This window comes from Cibotium barometz, chromosome 61 (assembly GCF_041138505.1).
Source record: "Cibotium barometz isolate CiBa-2024 chromosome 61, ASM4113850v1, whole genome shotgun sequence".
NCBI lineage: Eukaryota > Viridiplantae > Streptophyta > Polypodiopsida > Cyatheales > Cibotiaceae > Cibotium > Cibotium barometz.
Window position 1 is genome coordinate 26,822,702 of NC_141106.1, and position 24,674 is coordinate 26,847,375.

The 24,674-nt window shown below is 37.7% G+C and overlaps 1 protein-coding gene across 2 annotated transcripts; it reads left to right on the forward strand.

The window, feature by feature from the left end:
* Positions 1–5,599: 5,599 nt before the first annotated feature.
* Positions 5,600–9,820, forward strand: LOC147604705 (3-oxoacyl-[acyl-carrier-protein] synthase I, chloroplastic-like). Of its 2 annotated transcripts, XM_086794559.1 has the most exons (8): positions 5,600–5,805; positions 6,333–6,679; positions 7,205–7,636; positions 8,035–8,208; positions 8,302–8,415; positions 8,650–8,751; positions 9,163–9,229; positions 9,353–9,819. In XM_086794559.1, the coding sequence occupies exons 1-8, from the start codon at positions 5,682–5,684 to the stop codon at positions 9,418–9,420; spliced, it is 1,428 nt and encodes a 475-aa protein (XP_086650685.1). In that variant the 5' UTR covers positions 5,600–5,681; the 3' UTR covers positions 9,421–9,819. The 2 variants fall into 2 exon arrangements, with proteins under 2 accessions (XP_086650685.1, XP_086650686.1); XM_086794560.1 differs by lacking the exon at positions 8,650–8,751 and having other exon boundaries at positions 9,353–9,820.
* The last annotated feature ends 14,854 nt before the right edge of the window (positions 9,821–24,674 follow it).

A 24,674-nucleotide genomic window follows, 5' to 3' on the forward strand; every position in this document is an offset into this window, starting at 1 on the left:
GGCATTAAGGATGTTTGGTTTTTGAGGGGGTTCATCCTCTCTTTGAGTTTGTTAATCTAATTCTAGGATTAACAAGAGCTACCGCCATTGTCTTACATCAAGGAGTCACGATCAAGGAGTCACGGTAGATACACCAAAGAGTCATACATTCAAGATATGAAGCAATAGTGTCCAAAGCTACAACTTGGACATGCGCCCGTAATGGTGTGATGGAGTATTTATGGCGGTTCCCGCTTCAAGAGCATGTGGTAGCAAAGATTAGCATTCCCTTGCTCTATCCAATGATGTGCTCAATTGTGTGAATTAATTAGGGATTAGTGGTTAATTAGAGTCCTTGATTAGTGTAAAAGAGAAAAAAATTAGCGTTAAAAAAAATTCCAGCCCGTGAAAAATTAGGTGTTAAAAAAAAATCAATTTTTTCGTGAAGTCCAGTTCACTACGTGAATTTGAAGTTTTACTACGTGAAACTTTGGAGGTCCATATCACCTAAACTTTGTATCCGATAAGGCGCTCTATGGCTCATTGAAAAGCTAACATCAAGCTCTTTGACTTTGGACTTGGTCGTCCAAAGTCAAAATCGACCATTTTGGCCTCTGACCAGCAACCTCAAAATTTGACCCAAAAATCGAGGGAAAAAATAGCCCAAAAACCACGAAAAATCGTAAAAATTAGCACGAAAATGATGATGAGCCATATTTGGGCTACTTTTTGAGAGTCTAAACGACAAAATCACGGACGACTCAGGGAAACAACTCCAAAAATACAACTCCCTAATACAGAGTTTTTCAAAATTCCTTTTGGAACACCCTCAAAAACATGTTACGAAACAGGGAAAAATTTTCAAATTTTTTTCTTCTTCTTGAGACAGTGATGGAAAATAGGTTTTAGGACCTCTTCTTCCATCTGGGAAGCTCCTAGCATACGCTTTTTTCGAAAAAATATCGGGTCATTTTCGTGCATATAGCGCCTAAGCTAATTAGGGTGAACGAACAGTCGTTTGACCCAATGAAGGGACGCTAAACCTCTTGAGGTTGTAAAACAGGCTGTGGGAGAATACAAAAAAAAAGTGATTGCTCATTAAGGAGCATTTAGACACTCAGACATGGCCACGATAGAGGGAGTGCTAGGGATCACACAAGGACTAAAATCCAATGTCTGACATCTTCGAGCCACTGAGATCTATGGTGCAAATTCACCTCCCAATACCATTGGCCATGCCTATAACGCGTGTCATCGGGTTTTACACCCCCTATCGCTTCGATTCCACCGAGCGTTGGCCCCTTGCCTAACATTCCCGCAAATCCTGTAAGTACCAACCCTTTCCTGATGAATGCCCGCACCTTGGACATATTGACTAGTCTAGAAAGGGGGTGGCCCAAGGACTCACCGAGTCTCTTCCAACAAGAGCACTCACATACGGCCTCAGTAACTCATACAGAAATACGGATGTACAAATTTCCCAAATTATGGGCAAATATGACGGAACAATAGACCCTGTTCAATTCATTCAAATGTTTGAACATAGATGTGAAGCCTTTGGGAATCCCAACTGTCCCACTAAGGTACATGCGTTGAACTTATGCTTAGAGGGAAAAGCTAGTCGATGGTTCATCGCATTGATGCCGGCAATCAAGACCAACTTCAAAACCTTGAAATCAACCTTTATACATGGCTTTTCCAGACAAGGTGCTAGACAAGGTGATCGGTGGAGTGTAGTGGCAGAACTCTGTTCAATTGAGCGTCAACCAAATGAATCCATTAGAGATTTTATCCTTAGATAAAACTCTTGGATTCATGTTGTGAGTCATGGAAAAAATTAAATGATGTTCAATAAAAGAGATGTTTCATGATGGGCTTGAAGAATAATAGCTTACACAACTTGATCATTGTAACCAATCCAGAAACATTCGATCAATGTTGTAAAGAAGCAATACGTTTAGATGACACCATGCTAGAAGATGATCATGCTATGAGGTGTTCCTCATCTAAACCAAGTGAAGTAATGGTAAAAGAAAGATTGATCTCGAAATTGACATTCCCAGAATTTTATGCAGCCTTGCTTAAAACCTTACAGCCAACATCTCTACTTCAAAACCAGACATCCTTAATGCCTCTAAAAGTGAGGAACGAAATGCCTTGTGTTGAGTGCAATCATATGACCATCCCAATCCTCATTGTGCATACGAGGCACTTGTTCTTCTATACTGCATATATTGTAAAACCTTTGACCATGATACTAAAAAGTGTCTCGCTTCATCCACAATGGACTCAAAACCTCCATCTCTCGTGCACCAAATATAGAAACAGTCCAAAGGGTAAAAACTGCTCAGAAAGTAGTTAATCGGACACTTTAGTGTTTCTATTGTCGTGGACCTCACAAGGTGGTAGACTGCACAGTTTGGAATACTTCCATGCCCATAGTCACTGACACCTTGTGACCAATGTGTGAACAATGTGGCATTGATCACATGTTCCAAGATTTTCCAAGACGAGTTGCTTCAATACAACTTGTCTCACAAAATACAACTTTTAACATCTTAAGTGTACAAAATGGGCAATAGGCCACGGTGCCCTTGAATGTGCTTACACGCTTACAAGCCAAGGCACGAGAAACAGCCAAAAGGAACGTAAAAGACAATACCTCAACATGGGTAGAAGAACATGCTTTAAAACAAAACCCAAAAGGAGCAAAACCTTCTAAAACCAAGAAAAACAAAGGACAACAAACTGTCGAAACCAATGTCAAATTAAAAGACAGGGAAAAGGAGCCTGTAGAGGACAAAACCCAAAAGGGGACATAAACACAAAAGAGCCAAAAGCTATACATGATGCGTAAGCATCCACCTCAAAAACCACCACACAAACCTCAACACCCATATGTGCGACACAGGATACAAAAACCTAAAAGAAAATTCGATCTCATCACATGGGTAAACATAATGAAAAACTAACAAACCAAAGAAAGTCAGAGAATGAAACAAGTTCTAGTACATCACTAAGTGAGGATGAAACAAGTTCTTACTCTTCACTCAGTGCACCACATAGACTAATCAAGAAACTAGAACCCACCCAACCACCCCAAATGGATAATAATGATCACATGACATATGCAAAATGCAAAAAGCAAGCTCAGGAGAGCATGCTTAGTGTGGTTGAATGTCTTACAGGGTCATCGGTTGTGATTAAGCCTCATAATGCCAAACCTAAAACAGCAACCAAGATACAAAGCCTAAAGGAGTACCACTTTCCCTTTCAAGAGGAAGACATACTCTCTACAGAAGAGTCATTTGAAACAGATTGTCAGAACTATACGCTTGAGAAATCACATGAGGAATTCGATAATTCCCTTACAAGATTAAATCAGTCTCTCAAAACCTCATTTGGAGGAATGCTCTTCTCTCATGATAAAGCCGCATTGCACCTTTAAGGGCTCAACCTGAGTTATACAAGGACATAACAAAACTCCATAAAACAGGACTGTGAAGATTCACAAGTCTCCAAACAGCCCTCATTAAGAATTGTTAGAGGAATGCTCTTCTCTCATGATAAAGCCGCATTGCACCTTTAAGGGCTCAACCTGAGTTATACAAGGACATAACAAAACTCCATAAAACAGGACTGTGAAGATTCACAAGTCTCCAAACAGCCCTCATTAAGAATTGTTAGAGGGCCAAGTGTGCCAGTGTACGCATTGGGTACTCTTGAAAAAGCTAAAAGCCAAAATGGCACTCAACTCTTCTTTTATTAGCTTGTACTCCTCTTTAGTACTTATTTCTTTACCATAGAGGTGTATATTAGAGCTTAAGAACTCTAGCAGGCCCATAGCATGATGGGCATAGTGATAATAATGTGGCTCTTTTTTGGCTTTTGATTAGGGAGTGTCTAATTCTTTAAAATAAAGATTAAGTGATGACTGACACCATTTAAACACGATTAATGCAAAACTCCCCCATGAAAGATATTTAAAAAACTAGTGGGTTTTGGAGGATGTAATTGAAACACTAAATCAAGGGAGTTTTAAGAAATAGTGCAATGGCATGATGCAATATTAACTCCCTCATGTTAGAATTGAACCCTCAATGTTGAAAATTAAAGCACTTGGTTAGTACTAATTGATTGTTAATGATAAAATGCTAAAAACTGAGAAAACCCAACTAGTGATCATTTTTCTTCAAGATTTGGGCTCTGCACTCCTTTTAGACCCAATAGAAGATGCCCAAGAGGAATTAGATCCACTCGAAGAGAGGAGGCATTGGTTTATGTTTTTGATGATATGTTTTTGCAAGTTGGGTTGAGTCCCTTATGATCACCACAAAGTAGAAACACGTACTTAATTATGCCTCTATAAGTATGTGAAGATTTACCTTTTTCCTATGACCTAGGTTTATAACTTGTTTTTTGCAAAATGAACTCAAATCTTCAAACCTTATTTTTGTATCCTTAAGAGTAGCTATAGACCCATTGGCAATTAAAAGTGTGTTACTTTAACCTATCCATACCCTAATAAACTTCACAACATAGATGGAACTTTTGGTAACCCTAGAAGTAGTTATAGACCCATTGGCAATTAAAAGTGTGTTACTTCAACCTATACATACCCTAATAAACTTCACAACATAGATGGCACAAGACTTGGCATATTAGTCTTCATCTTCTAGTTATTTTTTCTATCTTTTACAAATGCGATAAATAAAAACATATGCCAAGTTTAGTAACTTATAAAATTTTCATTTTGTTTTTATGAAGATTTATGATGAATACATCAATAGTTTGAGATGGGAAACATAAATCATTTACTTATAGTTGCATGATTGTTTAATGAAATTTCATCTACAATAGTCACTTATAGGTGCATGAGGTTTCATCTACAATAGTTACATATATGTGAGATGGGAAACATAAATCATTTACTTATAATTGCATGATTGTTTAATGAAATTTCATCTACAATAGTCACTTATAGGTGCATGAGGTTTCATCTACAATAGTTACATATATGTGAATGATTATTCAATGAGGTTCATCTACAATAGTTAGCTGGCTATTGAAACTCCTCTTCTCTCTTTGAGAACTTTGTTGACAAAGTCATTTGCCTTCATTTATAATATGATAGAGATGTGCACATTTTTAAATTTATTTTCTAGGGTATAAGAGCATCTTATTCTTTTTTATTTCATTTTCTAGAGTATAAGAGCATCTTATTCTTTGTGCACATTTTGGGTTAGATCCGGTGATAGTTAGTTGTTTCAAGTGGGAGATGGGTGTTGAATTTAGATAGCCCTTTAACTGAGTTCAGGGTTTGGAAGTAGGCACAGTTTTTGGAGAAAAAAAGAGATATACCAACTCAAACCAAACCAAGCACCCAACAATTTGATGAAATGATAGGGGATTTCATATCTTCAACACCCAATGATGGTAATAATTAGTGCAGAGGGAAACAAAAGGGAGGAAAAGTCACCATAAGAAGAACCAAAGTTTGACATTATGAGCGTACCAAAGTGAAAGGGGTGTGTGTGTGTGTGTGGGGGGCCAAGTGAGGGTGTGTGGGATATATAAGGATCCCTTGCACGATGAACAACCATGCAAACACAAAGAAACATTGTTTGTTTGTTTTTTTTTAAAAAAAAAAATTTGTGGGGGGCGGGGAGGAGGGTTTTGTTTGGTGGTTGGGGGGGGGGTTTATGGCGGCGGCCTCCTCTGCCCCGACGCTCGTGGACTTCCAAGGCCTTCGAGCCTCCCATCCGCGCTACTACCACTCTTCTCGGCTCTTCTTCGCCTTCACCTCCTCTTCCCTCCTTCCCGAGAGTAACACCCTCACTTCCCATTTCTTCCACCACCTTGTAGCTTTTCTTCTTTATTATCCACCTCTAATGCCTAGCGTTACCCATGCATATGCCTTTACGGTGCTTGGACTTGAGTTTTCAAGTCATAAAAAAATGAAGAGAGGAAACAGACTATCCTATATTCTATAGCACATTTTTATATGCACTCTTTGAATGTGATCCTAATCTCACCTCCATAGATTTATCCATAGTACTCATGCTTGATTACGCATGCATGCATGCATGCATACAGACTTGATTATGCCCTAACAAAAAAACTTTACACAATATTCTAGAGTTTTGGCATAATAAGAGTTTGATTTGTCTCTTAATTTTTTTTAAATATAGGATATGCATTTACATCTAAAAATCCATTTTGTCAATCAATGTTTATATATATTTTCTCTCAAAAAATAAAGAAAGCGTAAGTGCTTTCTTCATGAATCATTTGCATTTACATGTATAAATATGAAATTGTAATATGCATTATTTCTTTTTTTGTCAGTATAGGTGAAAAGCCAACGACTAGTGCAAGACTAGCTATTGCACCCAAAAGAGAAAAAGATCCCAAAAAAAGAGTAGTGATAACAGGAATGGGGATTGTGTCGGTATTTGGCAATGACGTGGATACATTCTATGATAAGCTATTGGAGGGACAAAGTGGAGTTAAACATATTGAGAAGTTTGATACTTCAAACTTACCTACCAAAATTGCAGGGGAGATCAAGACGTTTTCATCAAAGGGTTACATAGATGGGAGAAGTGATCATCGTTTTGATGATTGCATTCGGTATTGCTTAGTGAGTGGAAAAAAAGCTTTGGAAAGTGCAAATCTTGGCTTGAAAGAGATAAATAAGGTATCTTCTATGAGCAAAAAAACCCAAGTTTAGTGTATTTCCAAGTACTAAAAGAATTTAAGGTTAAAGGTTTTGATATTTTGAAAATTAGCTAGGTTCTAGCTATAAAAACAAAAATCCCAAAATTTTCAAATATTACCTTCTACCTTGATGATTAAAGGTTTGTCACCATCTTTATTGAAAGTTTTTTTTTTCGATTTAGTAGTATATTCATCAACTAAAGTTTGTGTTCAGACTTTCAAAGATATTCTTACATTTTTCTAATGATGTGAATCCTAGTAGGCATTAATAAGCATGCATGTTTCTTGGCTTTATCTCATCATTATTATTTTATTTGCTTGGATTTTTTTTTTTGGTGAGAAAAAGTAATAATATCTAATAACTAACTAGAATATTTAACAACATCTAATAAGGAGAGGGATTTTTTTATTTTTGGGGGGGATATTTGATAATATGCAATAAATAAAGTTTTTATTGTTTTGTTTTTTGTGTGGTGGTTGTTGTTGTTGTTGTTGTTGATGAAAGTATGATAGGCAGAGAATAGGGGTGACAATGGGGTCGAGCGTGGGGGGGAGTGATATGTTCTTAAAGTCAATGAAGGTGTTGCTGACGAAGGGGCTGAAGAAGGTGAGTCCCTTCTGTGTTCCATTTACGGTCACGAATGCGGGGGCAGCATTTCTAGCCATGGATGTGGGGATGATGGGGCCCAGCTACTCCATATCAGCATCGTGTGCCACGTCGACTGCGTGCATATGTGCGGCTGCAAACCACATTCGCGCGGGGGAGGCAGACGTTATGGTCGCCGGAGGAACCGAGGCCAGCGTCTCTCTTGTCGGCCTCGCCGGCTTTGCGGCCTGCAAGGCCCTCTCCCAACGGAACCACGACCCCGTCGCCGCCTCTCGTCCTTGGGACATCCACCGTGATGGCTTCGTCATGGGTGAAGGTGCCGGCGCCTTGGTACTCTCTCTCTCTCTCTCTCTCTCTCTCTCTCTTCCCCCCTAAATCCTTCGTATATTATATTTCAGAAGGTATTTTCTATATACATATACATACATACATACATACATACATACATATATATATATATATATATATATATATATATATATATAACAAAAAATCTCTCTCATATATATATATATATATATATATATATATAGATTTTTTGTTATATATATATATATATATATATATATATACTTCAACTAGTAGTAGAAATCAATTCTTGCCTATGGATCATCTCTTCCATATCTTAATCCTAGTTTTTTTAAGGATATCTTTAACAAAAGTATTTATTATTATCATTCATATTCCAACATATAAATATTTCATCTTGTATATTCTTGTTTTGCAAGGTGATGGAGAGTTTAGAACATGCCATGAAACGAGGAGCCCCAATTTTGGCAGAATACTTGGGTGGATCTATCACTTCTGATGCTCATCACATAATGAATCCGAGAGATGATGGATTAGGTGTGTGCTCTTGTATAGAGAAAGCTCTTGAGAATGCAAGAGTCTCGATTGAAGAGGTATTCTAGCTTTATTTAATATTAAACGATGTAAGAAATCTTTCAAATAAAAACTACTCTTGGGTTGATAAATTCTACATCTTTATTTTATAGGTGAACTACATAAATGCACATGCTGCATCCACACGTGTTGGTGATTTGGTTGAAATTCATGCTATTAAGAAGGTTTTCAAAAATAATAAAGAGATCAAAATAAACTCTACCAAGGTAAGTTTCCTTTGATTTTGTATCGTCACACATAGTGCTTACTATCTATTTCTTGTTTTGTGGATGGCCTCTACTTTCAAAAACAATATAGTCCTTGAGAAATCTTTGCTTTTTGGATATGTTAAAATTGATATAATTGCCTTCATCCTTTTTTAAACCTTGTAAACATTACCTAAATAAGAAACTTATGACATATTCACAAATTTGTTCTTATTATGGTGATTTTTCATGTAGTCAATGATTGGACATTGTCTAGGCTCTTCTGGAGCCCTTGAAGCCATTGCAATTATAAAATCTATTAATGTTGGTTGGGTTCATCCAACTATCAATCAACATGTGAGTGATTTTATAGCATGATTTTAATCTATTTTATACAAATTTCAAGGCACGAATCTAGTCTATTTATATAATATTGTCAAAATTCTTTAACTCATTAATTGAAAAATGATGCAGTGCAATGTAATTTCATGACTTCAATCTTATTTATAGAATATTATTAGACATCCTTCAGTATAATTTATAGAAATGATATAGTATTGTACTGTACTTTCACGACATGGCTTCAGTATAATTTATAGAAATGATATAGTATTGTACTGTAATTTCACGACATGGCTTCAGTATAATTTATAGAAATGATACAGTATTGCATTATTGTAATTTCATGGCATGACTTCAATCTAATTTATAGAAATTCATCAAAACTCCTAACTCATAATTTGAAAAATGATGATGTCAATGTTGCAGATGATAGAACCTTGTGTAGAGTTCGATACGGTTGCTAATAAGAAGCAACAACACGAGGTTCATGTTGGTGTGTACATTCACCAATCATCTCTAATTATTTTATCTACATGATTGAATTTTTAAGTTTGCAATATTAAAAGTACATGTAAAAGTACTTATTTAGTATTTGCTAATTGATTTGTTATGGCAGCAATTTCCAATTCCTTTGGATTTGGAGGTCATAATTCTGTGGTGGCCTTTGCACCTTTCAATCCATGAGCATTCATAATCCAAATTGATTGTTGTAATATATTCCTAGTTTCTTGATCAATGTTCCATGAAGCTCATGTTATTCCAAACTAGCACCGTCATAATGGATGCAAATTTCATATGAGTTGAATTGCACCATTCTTGTTACAGTCGCTTTTGTAACTTGTGTGGCACATGCACATAAGCACACACACATGTAAGTTTGCATGGCACATGCACATAAACACACACATGCAAGTTTGCATGGCACATGTACATAAGCACACACATGTAAAGTTTTCATCCACCACAACAAATGAGTCAATGCAGAGAAGTACTCCAAAAGAAAGAAAACTAATATATGATTACTATATCTAGATTATAAACCTTTAAGCTTTAGATTTAAATGTCTAATGCTTTTTGTAAGCTATACAACTTTGTCTATCAATGGAGAAAGAATCATTAGCCACTTTAGGTGTTACATTGGAGATTGTATCAAAAGTTACCATAAAAGTAAATAATACACTCTATATCCATCATTTTTGTATATAAATGAACGTTCAAGATATAAAAATTACACCACTAAAAAAGCTTCAAAACTAGGTGGGCTTTCGAGTAGAAAATTCCATACTCCTTGGGGTGTCAGCTCATAGAGTAGAAAATGCCATACCCCTTGTACTCACATTTGTGCGATTGGTTTCTCCTTGGGAACTAGTTAGTAGCTTGTGTAGCTTGTAAAATAAGTCTTGATTCTTGAATTCTTTCCAGTTTTATCCTTCATGTTATCATCTAGTTGGAATGACATGATGCATTTCATGTTTGTTATCTACTCGTAACTAGCTTCATCCTTCATGTTATCATCTAGTTGGAATGACATGATGCATTTCATGAACTTTGTAATTTCATAAGATGATCATGAAGATCCAGATCACAAAATTGTGACAACACTCATTCCCTTCCTTTCTTCTAATCTCTAATATTCAGATGTTCTGAACACATGCATGATTTCATTCTCATTCTGAGTGATATTCTTCAATTGTATAGTATAGTGACACTCCACTTTGCTTCACAATTTTCTCTAGTTCTAGTAACAAATAGTTTGAGAGAATCTAACCACAAAGGCCAACTTTTAAAAAAATTTAAAGGTTACTTTCTCCTTGGCTTTTAGATTCTAAACCATTCACCTGCTCTTCCATAGAGTGTGACACTAAATGCTATGACCTCGGTCAAGTCATCTAGTTCACTAAACGTATCATAAATTTGAGAAAAAAACTCCAAATGTTGCCTAGAATCTATATCACCTTGAAACTTGTGCATCAATTTAACCAATTGTGCTAGCTTGGATTCTTATTTAACCTCTTCCAAGTTCTCTCGCCACCCCTCTTCTTATTTCTTGGGCTAGTCTCAACTTATATGTGATGGTAGGAATTGATTGATTTCTTATTTAACCTCTTCCAAGTTCTCTCGCCACCCCTCTTCTTATTTCTTGGGCTAGTCTCAACTTATATGTGATGGTAGGAATTGATTGATTTCTTGTTTAACCTCTTCCAAGTTCTCTCGTTGCCCCTCTTCTTATTTCTTGGGCTAGTCTGAACTTATATGTGGTAGTAGGAATTTTAGCTAGAGGTGTCGGTAAATTTGCTAGTATATATCCATCCCTGGGCATTTTGTAATAGAAATCCAGCTCCTTTGGTTCTCAATGGAGATGGTTCTACATAGTCCTCATGATTGGTAGCGGGGAATTGTCATTCCTTATTTAAAGCCTAATGTTGTTATTGTCACATGGAGACATAATACCATAGTATGCACCACCACTATTTTGGTTTCTATCACACTTGGAGTCTCTCTTACTCTAGATGTGACCATTCATCTCATGTTTGTCGTCGCTATAGCTCTTCCCATATCAAATGCTCCTTCACACAGGTCAAGTTGGTGTTACACCCATTCTTCAAAAATTCTTATACTAGACCATGTATCCTTTATCTTAGGTTTTAAAACCTATTTTAAGATTTGGAGGCAAGAAGAGATAGCCTTCATGGTGGATCTCTCTAATAAAAGCAATAAAATTTAGGGGAAGAAGAAGCTAATGAGAGGGAGAAACCTACAAACAAACCTATCTAGCATGCAACCATCAAATAAGCAAGATTCAATAGCATACATGCAAGAAAGAGTAGACAAGAGAAGAGCTCACAAGTATTCTATTTGCAAGGGAATGAATGTGTATTGTTTAGTGTTAAAGTTGACTTATATACAAGTGACTAGCTTTCATAACAGGCTGGCCAAACTTAAAAATGGTTTGGCCGCTATTACTAGTTTTAAGCAAGGATGTACACGAAGTCCTTAGACTTTTCCTATTTAACATGAAGCTCAAGGTAAGGTCGATTTATATATTCCAATACCGTCTTACAAAAAGGATAAGTGCCCATTCAAGAGGGTAAGATGACAAAGATAAGTGAAACCAGGTTAAACTACGAGTGGTTAGCATACCCCCCTTCCTAATGGTAACCACGTCCTTGCATCACCCAAGTTAGTGTGATGAAGCTACTACTGGGGTAAAAAGGTGTGGATGGTAGACGATACACCATAAAGTTGGCATGTGAGGTTAAGCGATACACCATATAAGTCATTGGCTTTGGGTAGCCCTGGTGGTAGAGGCAGCTTGTCGAGGTGGCATGGAAGGTAGTTGTGGATTATAGGGTGTTCTGGTGGTAGAGGCAGCTTATTGAGGCGGCATAGAAGGTAGTTGTGAAGTAGAAGTTATTCATGCGAGGACTCCTTATGTTATGGAGATGTCTTGGGCCTTAGAATTCGTGTGGTTGGTAGAAGTAGCCCGTGCTCTTTGATTGGTAGAATGAGGACTAGGACCACCAAAATGAATAATTGGCATGGGTAGATGACGATCTAGATCTTTTTGGCATGACATAATATATGCATGGACCTCACAATGTGATGCTTAGAGATTGGGCTTCTTTGTGGCAGATACATGAACCAAGTCAAGGTTTGGGTATATGGAATTGAAGTCAAAGGTAGAGTTTGTATTGAAGCTCTTGGAGATAGGTCAATGGATTTTTGGAGGGACCTCCAAGGCCAATGATTTTCCATGCGGTGGGTCATATTATGGTTTGATGGTTTTCTAGGCGATGGGTTGTACCATGGATCGATGGTTTTCTACGCAATGTGTCTGGCTATGGCTTATGTTGGCTATAGCCCCCCTATCCATAGATGAACCTAGAGGGTTGAGATTGCAAGTGCATATGTCTATGTGTTCGTGTGTGTTGTGAGGTGAAATATGGGGAAAAAAATGTGATACCCAATGTGAAATATGTAGATGACATGCATGTGTAATGGGCAGAAGGTGTGCCCTTTGTGTATACTCCTCCAAACTCAAAGAGTTATCCAACTTAACTGATTTTTTTAACTCTACTAATTTCCTTGACAATTACTTGACATCCCTTTTTTATGGGAGTCAATATTGTGAGATGTTGATGTAAGGTGTTGATGCTTGGTGGCAAAACAAACTTTGCCCATAGCTGCAATATGGAGCTAGGTGGCCTCTCTGTCCATAGCTGCAATATGGAGCTAGGTGGCCTCTCTGTCCATTGAGGAATATAGGCTATTTGGAGTAGTGATTGGTGTGGTCAAAGAAGAGGCCACACAAAGTTGCTACTACTGATTTGAGGAAGGTACAAACAATGGGTTGTACCATGCACCAGGCTTACACCCACACCATGGTCCCTCCATCCATAAATGTACCATGATGGCTATCAATGATGAGGCTTAATGAAGGTGCTTGAGCTAGTAGTGGCTATTTCTTCTAGATATATCTATTGAATGCAAAGCTCATGTGTATATTTGAGGTATCATACATAGGGCTAAAGGTGTGTCCATGTAGAAGCTCCTCCCAGTGGGATAACTCTAACACATTGCTTTCTTAAAATCTTTCCATGCATCTTGTTTTTATGATACCCTTAGAAGAGGGTTTTGTACCAAGTTTGGGCTCATGAATAATTGGACAGAAGTAGATGGATGGGTCATGCATGTGGATGAGGCTACCAAACCACATTGGTTCTAAAGTTATTATCATGGTCTCATAGAAGGACTTGATGAAGGGCCTCCTGGAAAGCCAATGATTGGACCGAACTTAATATATTGTAAAGACCTACATGCTCGTAGAAGGGGGTATTATCATTGAGTCGCTCTTTGCTTGTCCATTGGTTCTTGGACATCTCCTCAAGGATGAGGATGATGAGCTAAAAGAATTGACCATAGTAATGGGGTCATGGACCTTGGTGTAGTAGAGTTCATTAAAGTTCCTCATTCAAAGTTACATCTCTGTGGTGGTGTGGATTCTTCAATGTATGGAAAGTTTTAAAAAAGAACTCGTTGCCAAGACCCTATTCTTTTGATTTACATACATCTGGGTTTTATGCTGACTTCTCTGGGTCTCTCACCCCATTTGGTGAGTCACTGAGGACTCATGTTGTGAGGTGGCAAGTAGCAATCAATCTTTGCCTCTACAACTCCTCTCTGTCAACTCTCAACCCTTAAAAGATATAAGAGGAACCCTAAGATTCTTTGTTGAACCCCAAAACAACCATGACCAACCCTTACTAAAAAAACATGAACCTCCTAAGAGGATTTCACAATGATTTTTATTCCAAATAAGTAGATTAGGTATAATTCTAGATATTGGGTAAGTGTACACCCAAATGACAAGCAAGCCATTGACACACTTGACTAGAATAAAACACACAACCCTTAGCCATACACATAAAGTCCCAAGAGAATGATAAACAACCAACCTATCACCATAGCCATTCCAAGGAAGACAAACACTGCTGAAAAAAGCAAGGAAACTTGGCGTTATGCAAAAAACCATTGTTGGGTATAACCATGAGGTAGATACATGACTTTGCTTTACAAAAAGATACAAGATATCCACATAAAGTCAGTTACTATCCACATCTTCTTCCTCCACTATTTCAGCATCAATTACCCAGTCTGGTAGAACTCAAGCACAGTATGTACATTACCCAACCTTGCTAGTAATTGGAGTAGGACAAACCATTCATAGTTAGTGCAGAAAGAGCCTACAATTTTTAGTGGAAAGCCCACAGTTGATATGTGTTGCAGCCATGGTTCTAGAATAAGAGATAGGATCATGGTGCTAATCTTCTGACCCCCCCCCACACACACACCTAACACAACATATAAGATCTTGATAGTTACAAGTTAAGAGTATTCCTTAAGGTATGGCTTCAGCTTATGTTGAACTCTTCCCTCCTTGAAATTGATCTTGCCTTTCTAACCCATCACAAAGCTCAATATGATGCTCATTAGTGGATACATTAAGAGATTTCCCTCACACGATACCCAACACATCCCATATCCAAATATTTCCAAATGGAAGACACAAGCTAAACACATTAACCCACCACCCTTGAAAGGCGCAAAGAAAAAACTCTTGAAACTCTTGTTTAGGTTGACCCTTGTGATAGTGAGAAGGAGTGGATTTATGATTCACATGAACACATTAATAAAGTATATGGTTAGCAAGCATCAACAACTCTCTTTGATGAACTGAAATGGAACATAGCTTCAAGTTGTCTTTAAGTCTTCAAAGTCTTCATCCCCATCACAAGGTGCTAGCCATCATTTTTTGATCACTCACGATGGTAGCTCACCACCATCTTTAGGGTTGCTTTGTTGACCAAACTTGAGTGAAGGCCTCCATCTGAACAGCAGTTGATAGCTTCAAAGTGTGCATTAACCCTTACTACTATGGCATCCTTACCAAGCATCTTAAGGAACCCCGGTAGTGAACATCAAAATAGGTTTTACTGAAAACAAAGCTGTTTGCGGCATTGAACCTCTACTGCAGAATATGATGTACCCTCAAGCAAAACCAGCAGCCTTCTCACACTAGTGTGAGTAGCAAAGGCAACTACCTAAGTTAAGCAGAACCTCCTCTACTAAATACACTTGGCTTTCTCAATCCAAACTAGTAACATCTTCTTATCTCTTACCAAAGCTCTCACACACTGATCCTCCTTATTAATTTATAACAACCCTAGGAATCTTCTGAGAGGCGAGACGGGGTCTCTCCTTGCCGACTTTGATCCCATATGCGCCAGCTCCTTCACATGCCTTCTATTCTGCACATTACAGGCTTAGACAGTGACATCATCTTTCTCATGTTGCTCCCATGTAGCTGCTAAATTCATCTTTCTCGCTTTCTCTAAGCGATCGAGAATCTCCTTGGTGACCAGCTCCTTCAAGTTCTTTTGCTCTCGTCACCACCCTTAAATGTGTCCATACCATGGTAATGGCCTCTAAGGTGTTAAACACCTTAGTGAAAGCCTTTAATTTCTTTTATTCCATTCATGATAAAAACTACCTTGTTCCCACTATTGTCCAAAGAATATTTTTGATTAAACATTAATGCTATCCAACCTCGGCCTCACCAAAACTTATGTGGTCAGAAGAAGCCCCAAAAGAAACCTTTATGATGACAAGCTCTCAAAGTGATAAACCACTGCATCCCATCTTCCCAAGCAACCATTGTATGAGTTTACCAACCATAGGCATCATTACCAATGTGCTACTATGGGGTTTGAAGCATATCAAACATGGATGAGCTCATGACAAGATACATAATCATCTCTTCAGCTATGATGTTCACCCACACACGATGTATCAAGAACAATGCTATATATACAAAATGAAAAGATGCATTTCAAAGCACAATCCCCTCTACTGTGAAGACCAAACATGCTGTAACACCTACCTAAGCGCAAACCAACCATCATTGCTTGACATACAAACACCAAAGTTCTATACATATATACATGCTTTTTTGGTTTATTTTTCCAGTCTCACATATTTTTCCCTCCCCCCAAATAGCTAGAGCTTTCATGCTCAGTAGCAAAGAATAGAGTACACATGCCAAAACCGCCTTCTTCTTCTTGTTGAGAAAAATCTTCATCTGCAACTTGAGCCCAACACAACTCATCTTTCATTATAGTCATGAGACGAACTATGTATTTCTTCAATCTAAACCCATTTACTCTCTTCTTGTGCCACTTCCCATCTAGATCTTTAAGTTGATAGGTTCCATTTTTGAATTTTTCTATTACACAAAATGGTCCTTTCCAACTTGATCTGGAATTTTGTTTGAAAAGTACTATCTACCTGTTGCTATATATGAGTACAAGATCCCCTCTACCCAATGTCTTTGTCTGTGACTTCCTGATTAAACCTCTCTTGATTCCTTAGCAACAATTGAGCATAATGCTCAAAAGCTCGAACTCTGTCAAGTTGTAGTTCCTGCAAAGACAAAAATCGTTGTTGTTAGGCATTACTACTACATCTCCATATTTCATCACAGTATCTTTACTGTTGGTATCTCCACTTCTATAAGTAGTAAATCCTCCTTTCCAAACACCAAATTAAAAGGAGAAAACTTGGTTCCTTCTTCGATTGCAACCCTATAAGCCCATAGAGCACCAGGCAACTCTAAATCCCAAGTTTTACCATAACCTTCCATCATCTTGGTCAACATCTTCATAAGTGTACTTATGTTGAATTTTCAACTTAGCACACAAGTGGGTCATGAGATCTCCTCTAAATCCACATCCATTATCTGAGAGAAGCTCCAAAGGCACACCAAACTTATAACATATGTCTTCATATACCAACTTGGCTACTTCTTTGGCTTCAACTTGCTTCATAGCTTGAGCTTCTACCCATTTCGAAATCCACAACAGTAAGAATGTAGCATTTCCCTATGGATGTTATGGTGGGCAAAGGCCCTACTGCATCAATACCACATCTTTCAAAAACATAAAATGAAAGAAAAGCATGCCTAAGCTCATACTTTAACACCCTCTTACCCAGTTGTTGACATTGTATGCAAGACTTACACCAATGAGATACAACTTTTTGGATACTAGACCAAACATAACCCTCCATAAACACTTTCTGCAAAGTTATCATCATAGCATAATGACCACATGCCCCTTCATGATTGGCTTCAAGAATCTTGTAAATTTCCTCTCTCCACAGCACTGTTCTAAGTACCAAATATGCACCCTTCATATACAAGACATCATTGATTAAAATGTACTTTGTTGCTCTCTTGATAAAAGCATATTTCTTAGATTTCTCCAAGTCCTCTGGAAGATGACCTGTCATCACAGCAAAAATGCTCCTTATGCTCTAAGCTTTCCCTTTCTAGATACAAAGTAGAATTAGTTTTTACAACACCTCTGAAATGCTTTGTTGAGCTATTGCATGAGCTTCTTCATTCTTCTTCCTCTCCACATGTCTAAGAGACCATGCTCCAAACTTTTTCAACAATGTTTTAATTTGTTGACACATCTTTTTCAAAACCATATTTTTGCTTTTCCACACACCTAATACTTGTTTTACAACAATTAAGGCATCGATGACCTTTGATTTTCAGTCTTTTAATACCCATTTCAAGTGCAAATAGCAAACCTTTTTCCAAAGTTGCAAATTCAGCTTCATTGTGACTTGTTACCTGTAGCTTCACAATCCACTGTTTCACTTTGTTCCCTCCAGGATCATATAAAACAATCCCTCCATAAGCTTCAAGATGAGACTTCATGTAAGAACCATAAAAAAACATGGTGAAATCATCCTCCATCTTTGCATCCAGCTTCTTCCATCTTTGGTTCCACCTATTTATGATAATTAGGGCTTTCCTTGTAAGTGAGTATATCAGCAAAAGTAGCTAGTTGACTCCTCTACTAGGAAAGAGTATTGGAACTCTTGCAATTCTACAACCCACTTTATCATTCTTTTAGATAGAACCACATTGTTTATAAGTTGATGAAGTGAATCATAGCTAGTTAAGAACACAAAAGGCTTTGGAAGAAGATAATGTCGAACCTCCTACAAGCAAAGATTACAGTGATCACTTGCTCTGCCTCATTATAGCTTCTTTCCATTGCAGCTTTCACCCTGCTGCATAGTAAATAGGCTTCATGTAAATACTTCCCTTTCCTTGCTAGAGTAAGACTTCTCCCATAGTATCAGCACCTATTAAAGGATTCGCATAAAACACTTTATCCTAGTTAGGAGCTTGTACAGATGAAAGGCTACAAAGCACCTCTTTGACCTTGTTGAAAACCTCTTCACATTTATAAGTCCACTTTAAAGGGTCAAGCTTGACAACTTGTTGGTGGACATGATACAAGACTTGAGATGCCAAAGGATTAAATCTTCCCATATACTTGACCTTGTGAATAAAAACCATTAATTGCTTTGTGTCTTTAGGAGGAGGTAGAAGCACTAAAGCCTTCACCTTGTCATCATCTAATTCAATACCATTTTCTGAAATAACATGTCCAAGCAACTTAACTTTACGTTGAGCAAGGAAACATTTTTTTGGGTTCAGTTGACCACATCACTCCTATCCAATCTTTCAAATGCAAGCCACAACTTTTCATAATGCAAAATTCTACTACTGTATATGCAAATGTCATCAATGAAAACTTTGATGAACTTCCTAAGTTAAGGTGCCAGCACAATATTAATCCTCCTTTGGAAAGATGAAGGCCCATTGGTCAAACTGAAAGGTAACACTTTGTAGAAAAATCACCCCCAAGGGGTTATAAAGATGGTTTCCTTTTTATCTTCAGGAGAAATTTGAAGTTGAAAATACCGTGAATAACCCATCAGATGCTATACCTTTCAATGACCTGTTTTACTGAATCCAAAACATCATCTATGTAAGGAAGAGGATAGTGAAGCCCATGACTTAGAGTATCCAACGAATACTATAATGATGTCTCCATCACTTTAAACTCCCTAATGTTAGAATTGATATTTTGAGTAAGATATGCTGGGAGTTCCAGCTCCTACAAGGTTTCTTCCTCTTGTAGGAGCAATGTCACAATGCTTGCAGGAGTGTTCAAGGTGATTGTTTGCATGGATTTATCAATTGAATACCACAAGTCACGTGCCCAAGTTCCACCAAGGATGACATCATATTCAAGGAAATATGGGGTTGTATGGAATTCAAATTTCACAATTTGATCAATTGTTTGAGTAGCATAGCTGAAGCAACCTGGAACTTCAATGTTTTTCCATTAGCACCTATCTCAAAAATTTCCTTGTAGGTTGGCCCAATGATACCTAAGTGTCTATTGTCACAAGATTTTAGCTTGCTTGAGGACTAATCAATGCGCATTTACGCTTAACCTTATTTTCCACAGGGAAATCTTACCATATCATGATAGAATCCTCAAGCGGAACGATGGATGTTCTAGTGTTTGATTCAGCTTCAGTTCCCGTTTTGGTTTTATATTCCCATTCACTTTCATCCTCTTCTTGGCTCTCACTTTTTTCAAGAGTGATCAATGTGTACAATAGTACTTTGGGTCCACTGACCACTTTAAGTAAGGTCTATTTGGAAACTTGCAAATGCTTACAAGCCCATTCTATGTAGCTCTTGAGATCGTGGTACAACTCATGGTTAGTCTTTAAAGATGCAAGGATTGAAGCTATGCTAGCCTCACCACGAGAGAAGAGCACTCCTCCAAATGAGGATTTGAGAGATTGCTTAAATTTCGTAAAGGATTCATTGAATTCCTGACATGCTTTTTCAACTGCATCTTTCGTGCAATTTTCCTTTGATGGCTGAGTCTTGGCTTGAGGAGTTTCTTTCTGTAGAGAGTACATCTTCCTCTTTCAAGGGAAAGTGATACTCCTCCGATTTTCGTATTTTGGTTGCTTCTTTAGGTTTGACATTATGAGGTTCAATCACAACCGGTGATCTCGTTTGACACTTACAACAATACTAAGCATGCTCTCCTGAGCTTGCTTTTTGCGTTTTGCATATGTCACGCGATCATGATTTTCAATTTAGGGTGGTTGGGCGGGTTCTAGTTTCTTGATTAGAGTGTGAGGTGCATTGAGTGATGAGTTTGAACTTGTTTCGTCCTCACTAAGTGTCATACTAGAACTTGTTTCATCTTCTGACTTTTCTTGGATCGTCAGGTTTTCATTATGTTTTCCCATGTGACGAGAACGGACTTTCTTTCGTGCTTTTGTATCATGTGTCACACATGTGGGTTTTGTGGTTCCAAGGGTAGCCTTTGAGGTGGATGCATTTACATTATGTGTAGATGTTAGCTCTTTTGGGGTTAGGTCTTTCACAGGCTTCTTTTCCTTGTCCTTTATTTCAACATTGGTTTCTATAGTTTGTTGGCTCTTATTTTTCTTGGGTTTAGAAGGTTTTGCACCCTCTTTTGGTTTCTGTTTGAAAACATGCTCTTTTACCCACTTTGAAGTGTGTTCTTTTGCATTCTTTTTTACTATTTCTCATTCCTTTGCTTGCAAGTGTGTTCTTTTGCATTCTTTTTGACTATTTCTCGTGCCTTTGCTTGCAAGTGTGTAAGCACAGGCAAGGGTACCAATGGACAATTTCCCATTTTGCACACTCAACATGTTACATTAGGAAAAATGTGCTCATTTTTGGGCCTTCTAAGAAATGCCAAGTCATCATTCTATTACAAAAAGGGGGATCGTGGATAACTCTATCCATAGTACCTCATCAAAACTATATCATGTAACATATCATTGGAAAGATCTTGATGAGAGGATTCTAATGCACCAACCTCCAACAAATTTTGAGTTTTTATGCTCAAGTTATGGCCTCCCCACCAAAAAAGTAACCTTAAAAGTTCCGTAAACGGAAGCCTCACCCTCATTGGTCCTTATGGAATATTCCCTAAAATCTCAAAAGGCCCAAAAGTGAGTCCAAATTTTCCCTAATGAGAGTTGTATTTTGCGAGACACTCGTCTTGGGAAATCTTGTTGGAGTATGTGACATCGTTCACATATGGGTATGGAAGTATTCGAAACTATGCAGTCTGCCACTTTGTGTGGTCCACGACAATAGAAACATTGAAGTGTTTGCTTAACTGCTTCTTGAGCAGTTTCTACCCTTTGGACTATTTCTGTTTGAGACAAGGATGGTGTTGTAGGATTGATGTAACTATAGTTGAATTAGGACATTTAGATGTGTCATGACCCAAACCTTTACAATGTTTGCAGAATTGAAAGAGAGGCTTAGGGTACGCACATTGGGAATTGGGGGGCGATAGTGGTAGTAATGAACACAAGGCATTAGGTCCACCACTTTGAGAGGCATCAAGGATGTTTTGTCTTGAGGGAGCTCATTCTCCGTTGGATATTTTGGTTCAAAGCTTTTAAGCAAGGCTGTGTAGAATTTAGGGAATGATAATTCCGAGATCAATTTTTCTTTAGCCTTTGCTTCACTTGGTTTAGATGAGGAACATCTCATATCGTGATCATTTTCCATCATGTTGTCATCTAAACGTACTGCTTCTTTATAACATTAATCGAATGTTTCTAGATTGGATCCAATGATCAAGTTATGTAAGTTGTTTTTCTTTATGCCCATCGTGAAACATCTCTTCAATTGAGCATCGTTTAGTTTCTCCCATGGCTCATATCGTGAGTCCAAGATTTTTATGCGAAGGATAAAATCTCTAATGGTTTTGTTTTGCTTTCGCTTAATCGAATAAAGTTCTCTTGCTGCACTCCACCGATCACCTTGTCTTGAAAATCCGTGAATAAAGGTTGTTTTCAAGGTCCTGAAATTTGCCTTAATTATAGGTATCAATGTGATGAACCATCGACTAGCCTTTCCCACTAAGCAAAGGTTCAATGCATGTACTGTGGTGGGGCAGTTTGGATTTCCAAAAGCTTTACATCTCTGTTCAAATATTTGCATATGAATTGAACATGAGTGGTCGTTCCATCGTACTTGCCCATGATTTTGGAAATCTCTACAGTTGTGTTTTTGGATAAGTCATTGAGGCCGTATGTGGGTGTTCTTGTGGTTAGGACCTCATTTAGTCTGTGTGGGCAATCCCCCTTCCTAGATTAGTCAATATGTCCAAGGTTTGGGCATTTAGGAGTTGCAAAGGGTTGGTACCTAGCACTTTTAAAGGTTTAGGACTTGTGGTAGTGCTAGGCAAGGGGGGACCAAATCCTAGAGGGATTGATGTGTTTGGAGTACTACAACTTTATCTATCTGACTTTTTCATGAGTTTGTTGTTTAGACACTTAAAAAGTAGCCTGAATATGGTACACGATCTTTTTGGGCTATTTTGGGTGATTTTTAGTGCTTTAAGCCCGCTTTTTGCCTTGATTTTTGGGTCAAATTTTGAGACTGTTGGTTGAAAGCCAAAATGATGGATTTTTCCCTTGGACGTTTGGACCAATTTTGAAGAGCGCAATTAGGGCCTTCCAATGAGCACTAGAACGTATTCATCAACCTCACAGTTTAGGAGATATGACCCTCAAAACAGGGCTATTTTTTATACTCTTAAAAAAAAACTCTACAGACCTTTTCACGTCGTAAAGTTTTTTTTATAAAAACTTCACGGACCTTTTCACACCGTAAAATGTAGAGGATCTCATGCCGTGTGTGTGTGTGTGTGTGTGTGTGTGTATTTGCTTCTTCATGGACCTTTTCAGAGTGTGAAATGCAAAGGATCTCGCGTCGTGAAATGAATCTCACGTGGTGAATATATATATATATATATATATATATTGGGGAGATATGGGCATTTTTCCAAAAAGATAAGTGGGAATAAAAAAGTTAACACTTTTATGACACCCCCTTACACCCTTCATAAATGACCCCCAAAATGGACAAGTTGACAACTCATTGGCATCTTTACATTAAATGCTCATTAGCCACTAATGAGTTGTGTAAAAATGTGATTAGGAACTAATCAACGACTAACTCTTCCACTAATATTTCTCTCTTTTTGATAAATTAAGGACTCTAATTAACCACTAATTACTAATTAATTTGCACCATTGAGCACATCATTGGATAGGGCATGAAGTTGCTAAGCTATGTGCATCAAGTAATGTGTAAATTAATCCATAATTAGAGATTAATTGAACTCTTAATTTTAGCCTCTTCTCTTTATGCAAAAGAGAGCGAAATTCCTCCAAATAATAAAGAAATTGATATAATTAGGTGTTTTGATGCATTTAGATGCTCTCAAACACTCAAGAACACTAATTTCGACATCTTACATGATAGAAATGGACTCCAAGCAACATATTTATGAGTTTTTTTAACTCTTAGAATGGATTAATCGCTCCTAAATGAGAAAAACGAGTCCATTAATGAAGATTAGTCACTTCCAATAATTTTTTGATGTTTTTGAGAGATTAAGCTACCCTAATTGATTACTAACACACTTATGCAAACAAATATAAAAAAAACATTTAAAATATATATTTTCACTCTATGTTCAACTAAAAAACATAAAAATTAAGTAAAAATTAACGATTTTTGCTCTATGTTAAACTAAAAAAGAGAGGTAAAAATCACTAAAAATGCATTCTATTGTATTTTTTGATGCAATGGAAGCAAACAAAGCCTAATACACTCTATGTGCAAGCCCTAGGAATATTTAAAACTAAATTAACAACAATAAAAATAACGATTTAAGCTAAAAATTAAGCAAAATAACATTCTTTACAGAGAGCTATTACTCACTAAATCACACACAAATCACCATCAAAACCACATATTTTTCATGGTAAACCATTAATAAAGACAATGGACAATGGGTAATGCATTGATTAGAGAAATATGACGGAAAAAGCCAAGGGATGGCTCCCTGGTAAACGGTGCCAAAAATGTTATGGCACGCCCAAACCCTCGTCGAAACACATCCAACAAGAAGATTACCTAGCGAACCGCAACTGTCGTGGGGATCTTTTCGATGGCTAAGCTCATAACCCTTGAGGTCTCCAAGCTCCACCACTCCTTGAGTAGCAATTCTGACGTAGCCTCCCGACGTGACACTGGCGCGTTGCACTACGTGCACTCGTCCCTCCTCTCACCTCAGCATGCATTATAAAGAATAGCAAGACGATTAGTAGGGTGCCTCATGGCGCAAGTATGCAGCCTTGATGAGCTTGCCGTAAGGCTTGTGGTTATGAGAGTTTTTCACTTATATACATGGCCATAAGTGATCACACTCACTTAAATTGGCCGGTCGAGTACTTTAGGCTCATAAGAGGCCTAATGCTATTATAATGACTGGCATAATATATGCATTTGGGACTTCATCCTAACCACCACACACTCTTGAAGTGGAAATTGCCATAAGTATTCCGTCGGACTATTACGGGTGCCCATCCAAGTTGTAGATTTGGACACTGTTGTTTCATATCAGGGAAGTGGAAACGCACCAGAA

Excerpts from the sequence above, each read along its gene's own strand:
- LOC147604705 (XM_086794559.1), top strand. The coding sequence starts at position 5,682 with ATGGCGGCGGCCTCCTCTGCCCCGACGCTCGTGGACTTCCAAGGCCTT. Across the intron at positions 7,637-8,034 it reads GTGAAGGTGCCGGCGCCTTG|GTGATGGAGAGTTTAGAACA; the intron begins GTACTCTCTCTC and ends TTGTTTTGCAAG. Across the intron at positions 8,752-9,162 it reads ATCCAACTATCAATCAACAT|ATGATAGAACCTTGTGTAGA; the intron begins GTGAGTGATTTT and ends TCAATGTTGCAG.